We start from the raw sequence: 12,836 nt of genomic DNA, 5'->3' as shown, positions 1-12,836 counted from the left end.
CCGCAGCCCGTACGGCGTAAAAAGCCGCCTCATTAATTCTGCAGAGAAAGACTCGATGACTGAGCTCCGAACACCCTTACTGCTGAGAACAGCTTTTTCCTGCATGCATTGATTTCTGCCCCCTCCTCCCCCCCGCGCCCCACCTCCCTCTCTGTCCAGGACCAGCTCTGCACACGCTTCCCCACACACTGAATGATCTGAATATCATAATATAGCCCATGATGAATGCTAACTAGACAGCAGCTCCCGCTTTGATTAATGAAGATACGGCTCCGGTTCACAACAGTAGACCTGGCGCCTCGCAGCCCAAACCGCAGATAAGCATTCGGTAGGTATTAATCATGGTTAACCAGGCAGCACTTTCTTACGGGACAAATGAAGTAGCTTACTGCGGACTTCCAGGTACAATGAGACCACCACTCACTCAAACACACACACACACACACACACACACACACGCACACACACACACACACACACACACACACACACACACACACACACACACACACACGCACACACACCGTTAATGCACAAGGTGAGCTTTTGAGGGCAGTTTTAATTACGCGTTCCCTCAGTCTCTGCAGGAAACACAGGCCCACATTCCGTCCTCACCTCGTTGGGCTTCTCCTTTTGTTGTGTTTTTCTCCTGACTTCGCAGCTCCATTCAAAACAAATCATCACTCTTTACCGCTTACACATTTTTATGGCTTGATGGATTTTCTTTTATTTAATTAAATTTTTTGAGGGGAGAAAAATCTGATGACTTAAACAAGTCTGTCATCAACGACTGCCTGTAAACATAAGATACATTTCCATTAGCAGGAACGCCACGCTGTCAGACCTCGAATAGAAGTGTTTATGTTCAGCACTACACCGTGTAGCTCTGAGAGGGAGAAACAGAAGTGTGAATACGTTTTCTTTTCCATTACATTCCCATCAAGTGATCTTAACATTAAAATCCAGCAGTGACATCAACTGTTTTAATAGCTGTGTATCAATATATCCATTTTCTGATCAAATATATGTATTCATTAAGTTGTTGCCACTGAGTGTATGCATGTATCTGCATTCAAATAAAGCAATGACTGACAACTAACTTTTTACATGGTAAAAATAATAGAAAAAGCAGCAACAACAATATAAACAAGATAGATGACGTAAGAATCAAAACAAAAACATAGTTAACCAGCATCACAGGTTAAAAGCAGGATTAAATAACCTGAACCAGCACATCGGCGTAGCAGTGAAAGTGGACACCGTGGTGGCGTATGATGTTGCCAAGGGGAAACACGTAGGAGGGTGAAGAGAAGGGGAACAAGTACTGAACCTTGGGGGACACCTTGAGGGACTGGGGGCTGTGTCAGACTTAGATTTATTGACGTTCATGAACTGTTGGCGGTTAGAGAGGTATGAGTTGAACCAGGAGAGGGCTGTGCCAGTAATGTGGAGGAAGGACTCAAGAGGGGAGAGGAGGATGGAGGGGTTGATGGTGTCAAAGGCTGCACTGATGTCCAGAAGGATGAGGATGCTGAGGTAATGGTCATCAGAGGAGAGGAGGAGGTCGTTGGTGATTATGTACGTTTTTGTGCTGTGGTGAGATCTGAATTCAAATTGAAATGGTTCATAGAGTTGGTTCAAGTCCAGGTGGGTCTGGAGTTGGTTGGCAACAATGCGTTTGGCAACAAACAGTGGTAGAGGAGTGTGAGCGATGGTCCATAGGTTTGAGAAGTGTATTTATCGCGGAGAAGAGGAGTCTTACAAGGTGAAAGAAACCGTTCTGGTTGGGAGAAGGGCAAGCTGATCGAGGCGGGGGAGAGTGTGTAGTTGTAGAGGTCGACCAGGTCTGTAAGGGTGGGGCTAAACGAGGGTGGAATGTGGAGGGTATTTTAGTGAGACAGGCTGACAAGGATGAGGGCCAGATGGGCTCGATATTATGGAGGGTTGCGTCTGTTTGGGTTCTGGGATGGTGAGGTCGGAGCCGGAGAGGTGATTGATGATGAGTTCTGTGGAGCAGACCAGATCCAGGATGTGACTGGTTGTAGGTGTAGAAATAGATGTGCTGAGTGAAGTTGAAGTATCTAAGGATGTCCAGAAATTCTGCGGCTGTTTTACAGTCAGAGGAGTTGATGTGGATATGGAAGTCACCGAGCAGCAGGAGGGAAGGTGGGAAGGAGCAGGTCTGTCGTTTAATTATTTTTATATGTCTGTATTTCATTGACCAAGCCGCAGAAGAGTTGTCAACAGGAGATGCAGAAAAGGCAGAATGGCCAATCAGAGTCCGGCAACGACCCGTCTCAGGTGTGTCGCCTCTCGTGCAGTGGTTCCAAATTGTGTTTCAGTTTCAAGGCGGTTTAGTGGATTTGGACTGGTTGTGGTAGAAGACATTGTAAAACAGTGTTAGAAGGATATATAAATTTCAAAAATGAAATAATATATACTAAGTATACGTCAGAATTGAATGCATACTGTGCACATTACTGCCGAAGAACAATTAAGTAGGATGTCACCGGCCGATAGGTCACACTGATGTATGCTCCAGCAAGACGTATCACATGACTGATCCGGTCTCTGTCACAGCTCCGAACAAAGAGTCCGTTTTTTTTTCAGTCATACTTGCCACATATGGAAATCTATGCATCTACTTTAAAGTGTATTGAAACGTTATAAAGTGACACATTGACAGCTTGGTTCCAAATCTCCCGTGACATTACGGTCTTGCGGCAACTCGCCGGCGGCAGCACTTCCTGTCTTGCACAAAAACATATTGAAACTTTTTGAGCCTTTAGGCGGGCTCAAAAGCTCACGAGCAATGGCTCCACTCCTTAGGCCTCAGACACAATGCATTGGGGGCCGGTTGCGCAGTGACTCGCGAATGCACCCATCCATTTTTCTTGTCCACAAAATCGACAATGTGAACATGTTACACATTCATTCTTTTCTTCATATGCTCATAGTGAATATATACTTTGGAGATACTTGATTTAGGTAGATCTATTTGTTTGCTCCTCTATACTTCTTCTATAACTCAGAGTGACTCTGCTGATAAGGTTTTCATACACAAACCCAGTTTTTAAACTATGATGCATTGTTTTTATCTTATTTTTCTCAACATGTTCTTTGAATGTTCTGTAAGTCCAGGAAAACAAACAAGTTCTCACATTTGAGAAGATGGAGCCAGCATGGATGTGTGGCCGTGTTCACAGAGGAGGCCGCCTTGTCTGTGAGTAAAGCGGGCACTGACCTGCTGCCCCCTGGCTGCTGACCGGAGATCTGCTCCAGGCAGACAGCGATCGGGGGACCCAGACCATCAGTCCTGCTCACAGCGCTTCAGTGTCTTGTGATCGAAAGCAGTTTCTGGAGTTTGTAACCCTCTTGTGGAGGAGTTAGAGGAGTATGTGGGTTTCAGCTTCGAGCATTCAGCATTCTTTGGACTCCTTGGATCCAGCATCTGATCCAGGACAGATTAAGGACACAAGATTATGAGGAACCAAAGATGAAGGACATGAGGTGGAGAGGTGGAAGGAGAAGGTTCAAGTCATTATTAAGAGTCCATTAAGTCAAATTTAGTGCACATTTTTTACTGAATTTCCATTTTCCATATTGGGCACAAACAGGTTGAATCACGTCATTTGCAAAGACTGTATTTATTATGATGGCAACAAAAAACACAAGTGTCAAAAGTCAGTATTTTAGAGGAGAAAAATGCTAACATTGTGTTTATTAAACATATTCAATATTTATTCAATATTACTTTTTTTAAATGTAACCCTGCATATGTGCATATCTTTGACGTCACATGTTATGAGTTCATAGATTGATAAACTAAATGTCTTAATTATTTTCTTCTCACATTATATTAAGATGTAGGGCATTACACACTATATTAGGTTATATATATATATATATATATATATATATATATATATATATATATATATATATACTGTATAAATTTGCATTCATATCCATTGTTTATACTTTCCATATTGTTTATACTGTCTTAATTTGTATTTATCCACCACATTGCACTGCAACATTACTGCTTCTCTTTTGCACTCTGTTCAGATGCTAAACTACATTTCGTTGTCCCAGTAGGTGCACTATGTGCAAAGACAGTAAAGTTGAAGCTGAATTTGATTAGGGACTACCTCTTAAAATATAATAAAATATATGGAAAAATATAATAGTCTCATCATGTGCCCAAAAAATAAGTGTGATAAGAAAAACTTATTCAAGAGAAAAATAAATTCTAAATTTCAGTTGCAGGCACAAATGGTTTGAAAAAGCTTCAGTCAAACCTCAAACAAATAAAAAATGGATTATGTACCAATTTGAGGGTATCCCCACATGGCCAACATTTTCACATCTTAGAACTTCCTCTCCTTATTTCCGTCATCAGTTGTCCACTAAGTCTGTTTCTGTTGTAGTTTGTCACATTTTTTTTTATCCATAAACAATCTTTTTTACCTTCAACATTCATTCATTGAGGAGAGGGTCTCCATTTAACCAGTGTGATTCATTTTGTAACTGAAAAAGACTTACATATAATGTGATGTTTCTCAGGTTTAACATGACATCATTACAGGAGGCACATTGTGATTACACAACGAGGTGATCAACACACCACCCAATATACCAACTTAACGTTTCAGTTGTACACAGTTTTGAACGATCTTTCATGAAAACTGATGCAACAAGTCGTTTAGAAAGTGGTCTGTTGTTGGAGCAGGAGACTTTCCATGTTTCGTAAATGTTGGTGAACGTCTCTGAGTTCTGTCGTCTGCTGATGGAACAAGAGGACTTGAAGGACGAGACCTGGAGCGCATGGAGCTAACATAGAATCATCAAACCAAGTGGTCGTAGATGTTGTAAAAGCTGTTGTAGTAACGTTAGAAGTAGCAGTTACAATCATATTATAGTATATCTTTTTGATTTTTAAAAAGCATAAAAAGTCATACATGATGTAATGTAACATGATATCGTACAATAGGCCAACTAAAATGTTGTAATACATGTAATCATATAGTATGCCATAAAAAGATCAAACTAAAGTTAGAAAACGACACAAATACTAATCACCATAATAAAGAATAATAAAGAAATGCAGTGAAGTATCTCATGAAATAACCTAAGCATAAGATGCCAAGAATGTGTTATTAAAATGTCACAGTATAGCATGACATGAAAAAATTCATAGTACGGTACGATGGACAAACACATTTCTCACCAGGACACAGTGCAGGTACAGTTTCATGCATACTATTACATTTCTACTGCAAGATTTCAATAGATGATCCCCCTATTTTGCAATAATGAAAGTGGTGACCATTGGTGGTGGTGGAATGCCCTCTGTTGGGCTTCAGAGTAAACTGCACTGTCAACAAAAATGTGTTGGGAAATATTGCTGAGTAATACTATTGTTTCTATTCTAATATAACTGTTTTCTTTCTTATAATTACAGACCAGTTACTTACTCTGACCCAGTGGAGTGTGTTTACACTGACAATAAGACATTTAGTCAGTAGCCATATGCATTAAAAAAAAGTGAAGGAAAATGAGAGACAGACCAAAACCATGCATACGTTCCTAAGGAAGAAGAGTTCCCGTGCTCCTGTAACACACCAGTTGCCTGAATGTTAATGGTGTATGACATAGGCTGGACATGATGAATGATGTATGATGAATAATAGGTAATAGTGACCTTAAAATAAAATGTGGCAATAGCAAATAAAATAATGTGTGTTGATAACATGTCATTATTCATTATGTGCACACGCGCATGCACACACACACACACACACACACACACACACACACACACACACACACACACACACACACACATTATTAGAGACTATATAAATAATATCCTGCATTGAACCAGTATCGATCTATCATTAAATAGAGTAACCCTGGAAACAACTGTAAACCCTGACACATATTTAGATGGCTTTTCTCCCATTGACCTCGACCATTTGACTTATACCGAGTATTGACAATACCATTAGTATTTCCATATCACGCCGTTATTTTTGGTAGTTTTAACTTTTTCATCATACCTATTTACTCTCATTAAATTAATTATTTCTGTCACATGCATTGATTGTGTTATAACTGTTATGTTGTTGTATTCTGTACACATGACATATATTGTTCTTCTGTCCATCCTGATAGGGGGATCTTCCTGTTCCTCTCCCTAAGGTTTCTTCCCTTTTTCCTCCCCTTAACGATTTTTGGGGGGAGTTTTTCCTGATGTGAGATCCCAGGACAGAGGATGCAGTCTCTGAGGCAAATATGTAATCTATGATTTTGGGCTATATGAAATAAACTGAATTGAATATCTTGTTGGTTTTCTATATTTTTATAAGTGTATTAGTTTGGAAAATGTATGTCATGTGTCTTGCATAATGTATGTGAAATGAATAGTGGAGAAATCAGTCGGGAACACAGACAGTGTTCATCATGTCCATCCCCATAAAATATCGGGGGGTTTCTATTCAGTCCACTTACATGGCTCCTTGCCCTGCCTAGTTAAGGCAACTCTAACTCAGGCTGCACGGTTTGAATGCAAGCTGAGGGCAAAACGTTCCTCGGAGGCAAAACGGGACTCATATAACTTTATTTAGGGGAAAACCTTAAAACGAAACTCGGCATTTTATACATGCATCAGCTGGTTGGCAAAACTACTATTCGCGTATTATTCCAGCGCATCCCATTGGCCCAAAGTACGGGGTGTGGGCGGGCGTAATCTTCGTGGCACTGGGGGGCGGGACTGAGAGGTCCGACAGGAAAAACTAAAGAAAGGCGAGGATATCTAATAATACGGTAAAACTGCGTTTAAGTAACTACTCTCAATATGTCTCTGCTCGGTTGCTTCACGTGTAAGGGATAGGGGTTCGAACAGTCAATACATACCGCTCTACCAATGTGAGCAGTCCAGTTTGACAAGAGGCCAGTTGTCCCGGAAAACTCAGCAAAGTCAGCAAGCTAATAGTTAGCCTCCTTAGGTGGAACGCAACCCGCTGCGAGCGAGACGTTTGCCGATACTACTCATTCTCGGTGACTAATGGAGGACAAATTATAATATAACGTTACGTGTCGATTAAGGTGTTCGTCAGGTTCGCGAGTTGTCTGTAACGTGACGCAATTCACCGGAGGTCGAGTCGACGGGTGCGACAGCTCTTCTGACACGAAGAGGTTAAAAGCGGAGAGGAAGTTAAGTTCTAATGCAACGAAAACTTGCCAAATTCTGCATATCCGTCAGGTGCGTGAACGCATCACGGACACTACAGTTTTTCACTGGTGTACGCGGTAACCCCGTCCCGCTCTCTAAAGCGGGTGAGTGGTTCACATAGGCGGTGGTCATAGCGCCACTGTGGCTGTCTGTGAACGTCGAGAAGGTGATCCATCCGCTGACTGTTGTATTTGGGCACAAAGGTGAAACTTTAGTGGAGACACACTGATGTCTTTAATGTTGTATAGACCGAGTGATAATGGTGTTTGTTCTGTGATTGTACTGTGTTTTGGGGATGAATATCAGATGGATTGATCTAACATATGCCAGATATTACATTTTCTAGCAGGATGAATGCTGTTGACTTTACCCAGACCTGAAGCCACAGAGATAGAATGCATGACGACACTGGACGATAAGAAAGTGGTGTGTTTGATGTGTCCATGAAGCAGCAATGCACATCCAGGCGATGTCAGAGTGCCACTAAGAGTTATTGTCAGCTTTACTGTGAGATTCATTCTGTGATCACACCAGCAACAGCTCTGTGTGAAGAAAAGGTTTGCTTGGTTGCTTAACTTCTCTAAAAAAAAAAAACCTTATGAAGAAATATTGCAGCTGTCCTTGGTTAATATTTTAGGAGCACGTAATTAAGCGATGCTAAAACATGACACATTTGATTTGATGATGATCAACTTAAGTGGTCGGTTGAAGAGGGAAAATGCTTCATTCATTGCAAACCGGTGCAAAAATATTTTCTTACTTCATACGCACCCCCAGCACTTCCTGTTGAGCCTCTTCAGACTCCATGGCTCAACAGTTTTGTGTCAGATGATGAAGCTATTCATAGTAACAGTGTGTCAAATACGTTTTCTGCAAGTTACTGTGTTTTTATTGTTTCATTTTTTTAATCTCTGACTTCCCCAAACTCTCCTGTAAACATCCCTGATCTTGTATGCTGCTAAATGTCTTCATTTTTTTTTTCTCAGATGGCTGCAATCAGAAAGAAGCTGGTGATAGTCGGTGACGGCGCCTGTGGCAAGACCTGTCTCCTCATAGTGTTCAGCAAAGACCAGTTCCCTGAGGTCTATGTGCCCACGGTGTTCGAAAACTATGTGGCAGATATTGAGGTGGACGGTAAACAGGTACGCTGTTCATTATGCAGACATATGCTGTGTGTGTGTTTTATGCTTCCAGTCTTTATGCTAAGCTAGGCTAACAAAGTCCTAGTTCCAGCTCTGTAGTTACCCCCCCCTCCACTCCTCTGCCACACACACACACACACACACACACACACACACACACACACACACACACACACACAGACTAAGATCCATCTGAACACCTCATGCTCACAAAGAAAGAGAATACATGTATTTTCGCAAATGATGAACTATTCCTTGAACATAATATTCACATTCCATACGAGTCTTGGAAGAGTTATTGGTCACCGTGAAGACATTTACTTTCTGTCCTTGTTTAATCTCACCTTTTGTTATTGTTTTTCTTTCTACAGTTACACATTTTTTTCTGATCATTTACAAACTTAAATTATTTTTTCCCCACGTTTACAAAGGACTTTAAAATGTTCTTGTTTTCATTTGCATAATCTAAAGAGACCCGCCCTTCTTGATGCAAATCAGGAGCATCTGTTGTGAACCTTTTTCAAGATGTCAAAATCTAATAAATAAACACAGAAACTGCTGCACAGATGGGTCTCACTATCTCGTCCTGCTGCAGGTGGAGCTGGCTCTTTGGGACACAGCGGGTCAGGAGGACTACGACCGCCTGAGGCCTCTCTCCTACCCGGACACAGATGTCATCCTCATGTGTTTCTCCATCGACAGCCCTGACAGTTTGGGTAATTCTTCTTCTTCTTTTTTTTCTTCTTCTTCTTCTTCTTCTTCTTCTTCTTCTTCTTCTTCTTTTTCTTCTTCATCACCATCTCCTCCTTCTCCGTTGTTGTTTTTCTTAAACATTCTGTTGGCATCTGTTCCATGTTCAAAACGTACACCTTGTGCCTGATGCAGAGAATATTCCAGAGAAGTGGACTCCTGAGGTCAAGCACTTCTGCCCCAATGTTCCCATTATTCTCGTGGGAAACAAAAAAGACCTGAGAAATGACGAGCACACGCGCCGGGAGCTGGCTAAGATGAAACAGGTCAGTGAGACCGTCACTTCACCGAGCAGCCTTTTCAACTACTGGGGATTTCAAGCATGCCAAGTTGACACAGAATTCACAGGAGTCCATAAAATGTCGTCACGTTACACATGAGGCGACATCGTTAGCATTACACTTGTGCACGCTGGCTTCTTACCAACGAGACCGGCATGCTTTGAACTCTGTTGAAGCTAGCAGAAAGCTGAATAGCTAAAAGGGATCGTTCGGATGTCTCGCAGTGTGTTGTATGAGGTTCTTCTCCATAGTCGGTGTCAGACCTTTCTGACGGGGAACTGAAGCCGTTATTGATTTTTTTGTGTAGACAAAATCTGCATCTTTACCTCACGGAACACAGTTGATGGTCGACCCCTGCCAAGATCAGTCAGTCAGTTTGTGTTATTGTGCGACTCTGATGTCTTAAACGGTGAGTTGGGATTTACTAAAGTCGCACAATGACAGTAACAAACCGACCAATTAAGGCAGTTTTAACTACAGCAAAACTACATCAAAACATTAACATTCTTTTAAAAACTCTCACACAGTCCATCCAGTATAATCCAAGTATTTTGCTCACTACTTCCCAAACACATGCATCTTCACTGAAACCTCCTATTTAAACACTCATTTAAACGTGAGCCCCTTCATGCAGAAGTGTTTACAATGTAAAACAAAAGGCGAAAGTTAAAGGAGAAGTTCAGCTTTCTCTGTAAGGTCTTTTCTGTGTCGTTAAGCGCTTCTATGTACGATCTATGTGACTTTGTAAACGGTGTCCGTTGTCTACAAGTCGGTGGTGTCCGTTCATGGTTTCGGTTCATCCCAACAGGAGCCAGTGAAGTCAGACGAGGCGAGGGAAATGGCTAACCGGATCAATGCCTTTGGGTACTTGGAGTGCTCTGCCAAGACGAAGGACGGCGTGCGGGAGGTGTTCGAGATGGCCACCAGGGCGGCGCTGCAGGCCAAGAGGCGAGGCAAGAAGAGTGGCTGCCTCCTGCTATAAAGTGTCGGGTCACACAGGATCTGGAGGGGAGGGACAAACAAACCAGGCCAAAAGAAAAAGAAATCCCTTCTCCGTGTCTGCTTTGTCACCCAGGTGGGCACAATTGAATGAGGAGTTATAAGGAGAAAAGTCAACCCAGGCTTAAGGAGGAAAAGGAAGGTCAAATGCAATGGGGGGAAAAGGGAGTATATACATTTAAGTACAAGGTTATAGCTTTTAGCTTTCAAATGAACATACTGTAATCCTGTGTTTAGGATTCTTTAGACATGACATTATTAAAGAAGGCTAAGACAAGGGAACATGGCTCTCACTCACTTTTAGAAGGATCAAAGCGCTAAACCGTAGCTTTGGTTTTAGAGTGGAGACCAGTTCAGGAAGAGAGTCAGTGCCTCAGTTCTCCCCAGATGTACGCCTGCCTAACTAACTGTCTAACTGAGGCTTCCGGGGCTGGCAGCATGACTGCTTGTCTTTTTCTTTCTCCTTCATTCACGTGAGGAAACGTAGCCTCACTCTAGGAAGGCTTGTGTTTCTGTTGGATGAACCTGTCGTCTTTGACACAACCTCAATTCAAGAGCTGATTTTGATTGTTGTCGTTTGAGCGTAAATACACAACGTTAATGAGACCAACTGATTTTAGTGTTTTGTACAAGCTTGTTAATAAATGCAACACTTATTAAATTGAGATCACGTTTAGGTCAACTTACAATCAGAACATGCTGTGATTGAATTGACGTGGACTGACAGTTTGAATATCAAAGGGTTAAAAAGCTGCTTTCTCCTCCAAACAGTAACTGCAACTTTTCTCATAGTAAAGGTCCTGAACATGAGGCGGACCAGACCTTTATTCAAAGCCGGGTTACATTTGAGACTTTTTTTCTAATTTGATTTGTTTTATACATATATTACATATCATATTTTAGTAAGAAGCCTCCCTTCTTCTCCAGTCCCAAACTCAAGTCCTTCTCCATATTTCCTCATTGTCTTTATGAATTCACTATCATATCTACTGCACCATTTCCATCACTACACTTGGCTTCATGTCCGAGTTTTGTTTTTTTAACTCAAATGCTGTTTTCAGTTCCTGTGACTTTATTGTTGTTTTGCTGTCATCAACAAAGCGCAACACTTTCTGTCCAGATTTTATGTTGAAAAGCTTGCAGCAAGTCGTAGGATGTCCCTACTTACTGGTAGGCTTCTAATTTGCAACATTTACAGGAAGTGCAGTCAAAAGGCAGTAACTTTACAGCAATAAAAACAAAACCAGCAAAATGACGGCAGCTGCATTTCTGTTCTGTCGTTGTACTGAATCTGAGCACGTGAGACACAACGGTGCAGTAACTCCACCCTCAGTGTTTTAACCCAGCCATTATTCATTGTCCAGGACACTCCCATTATTTAAATAACAGCTTATATTTGGAAAGTTCTGGTGTCGCTGTACGTCAGGGTGTTATCGGAAGTGTGTTTCGTTTCCACTCTGCCTGGTCACTCGTTATGTCAACTATTTTTTAAATGTTTTTCATTGCTTCTTTTTCTGTTGTATGTTATTTTAACTATGTGATATTCTACTGGCTTATGTTGTATTATTTGCACACAGCTTAAAACTAAAATGTCAGTGTGGTATACGCACTTTAAAAAATAAAAAAAGTCAATTTATGAAATACAAAATGCAAGCAACTCCTAAAGGATTGGTTATTTGTAAGAGGAATATTGTTTTGTATACGAACGTATCCTTACTTACCAGTTGTCTTTTTTTAATGTATTCTAAAGGAAATAAATTGTAACTGAGAACTCTCACATGCTTCGTGTTCATTTTGTTTTTTGTCATAACTCATGCTTTTGCCACAAAGTCAAACCCACTGAACTTTATTCTATACTTCCTAGTAAAGATATCAAATTGGGTCAAGCTGGACTCTGCATATTTATTAATGCGCTATGACTGGAAATTGAGATGTGGATTTTGAACAAGATTAACGATGTTAACAGAAACAGCTCAACTGGTGGTTTTATTAATGCTATAATCAGCAAACACTAGTTTTGTGAAAAATGTAGCTATTTTGGGTGACACCACTTAACTTCTAAATTAACTGAATTTAAAGCTGCAGGACGAATCAAATAATATTCATAGTTTTAAAGTACTTTATTTTAAGATAAACATGTTTCAAAAGCTTTGCATTTATTTATAAATCCAGCCCTTATTGTAATTGAAATAAGAGAACATTTTTGTAAGTTTCTAGAGGTACTCTACATTTGACTTTGCGAGGAGTTGATTTTAAGATACATTCAAAGGTTCTTTTCTTCCGCATACACCCAGGAAGTGGTTAAAAAAAATCTATAACTTTCAATCATAAAAAAAACAAAAACATGTAATTTATAAAATAGTTATAAGTTTGTGATTCTTCAGGCTCGCTACTGCCAGGGTCCGCCACTGCTGTATGCTTAAATTA

The 12,836-nt window shown here is 40.9% G+C and overlaps 1 protein-coding gene across 1 annotated transcript; it reads left to right on the top strand.

Moving 5' to 3' along the window:
* Positions 1-6,752: 6,752 nt before the first annotated feature.
* Positions 6,753-12,186, top strand: LOC137800018 (rho-related GTP-binding protein RhoA-C). The gene is made up of 5 exons (XM_068596998.1): positions 6,753-6,828; positions 8,224-8,379; positions 8,975-9,095; positions 9,265-9,395; positions 10,219-12,186. Exons 2-5 carry the CDS (start codon positions 8,224-8,226, stop codon positions 10,390-10,392), a joined length of 582 nt encoding a protein of 193 aa, XP_068453099.1. The 5' UTR covers positions 6,753-6,828; the 3' UTR covers positions 10,393-12,186.
* Positions 12,187-12,836: the final 650 nt, after the last annotated feature.

Source organism: Clinocottus analis, unplaced genomic scaffold, assembly GCF_023055335.1.
Source record: "Clinocottus analis isolate CAN_PGR_092001 unplaced genomic scaffold, fCliAna1.0.p SCAF_4, whole genome shotgun sequence".
Taxonomy (NCBI): Eukaryota; Metazoa; Chordata; class Actinopteri; order Perciformes; family Cottidae; genus Clinocottus; species Clinocottus analis.
This window is presented reverse-complemented; position numbering and strand designations above follow the sequence as displayed.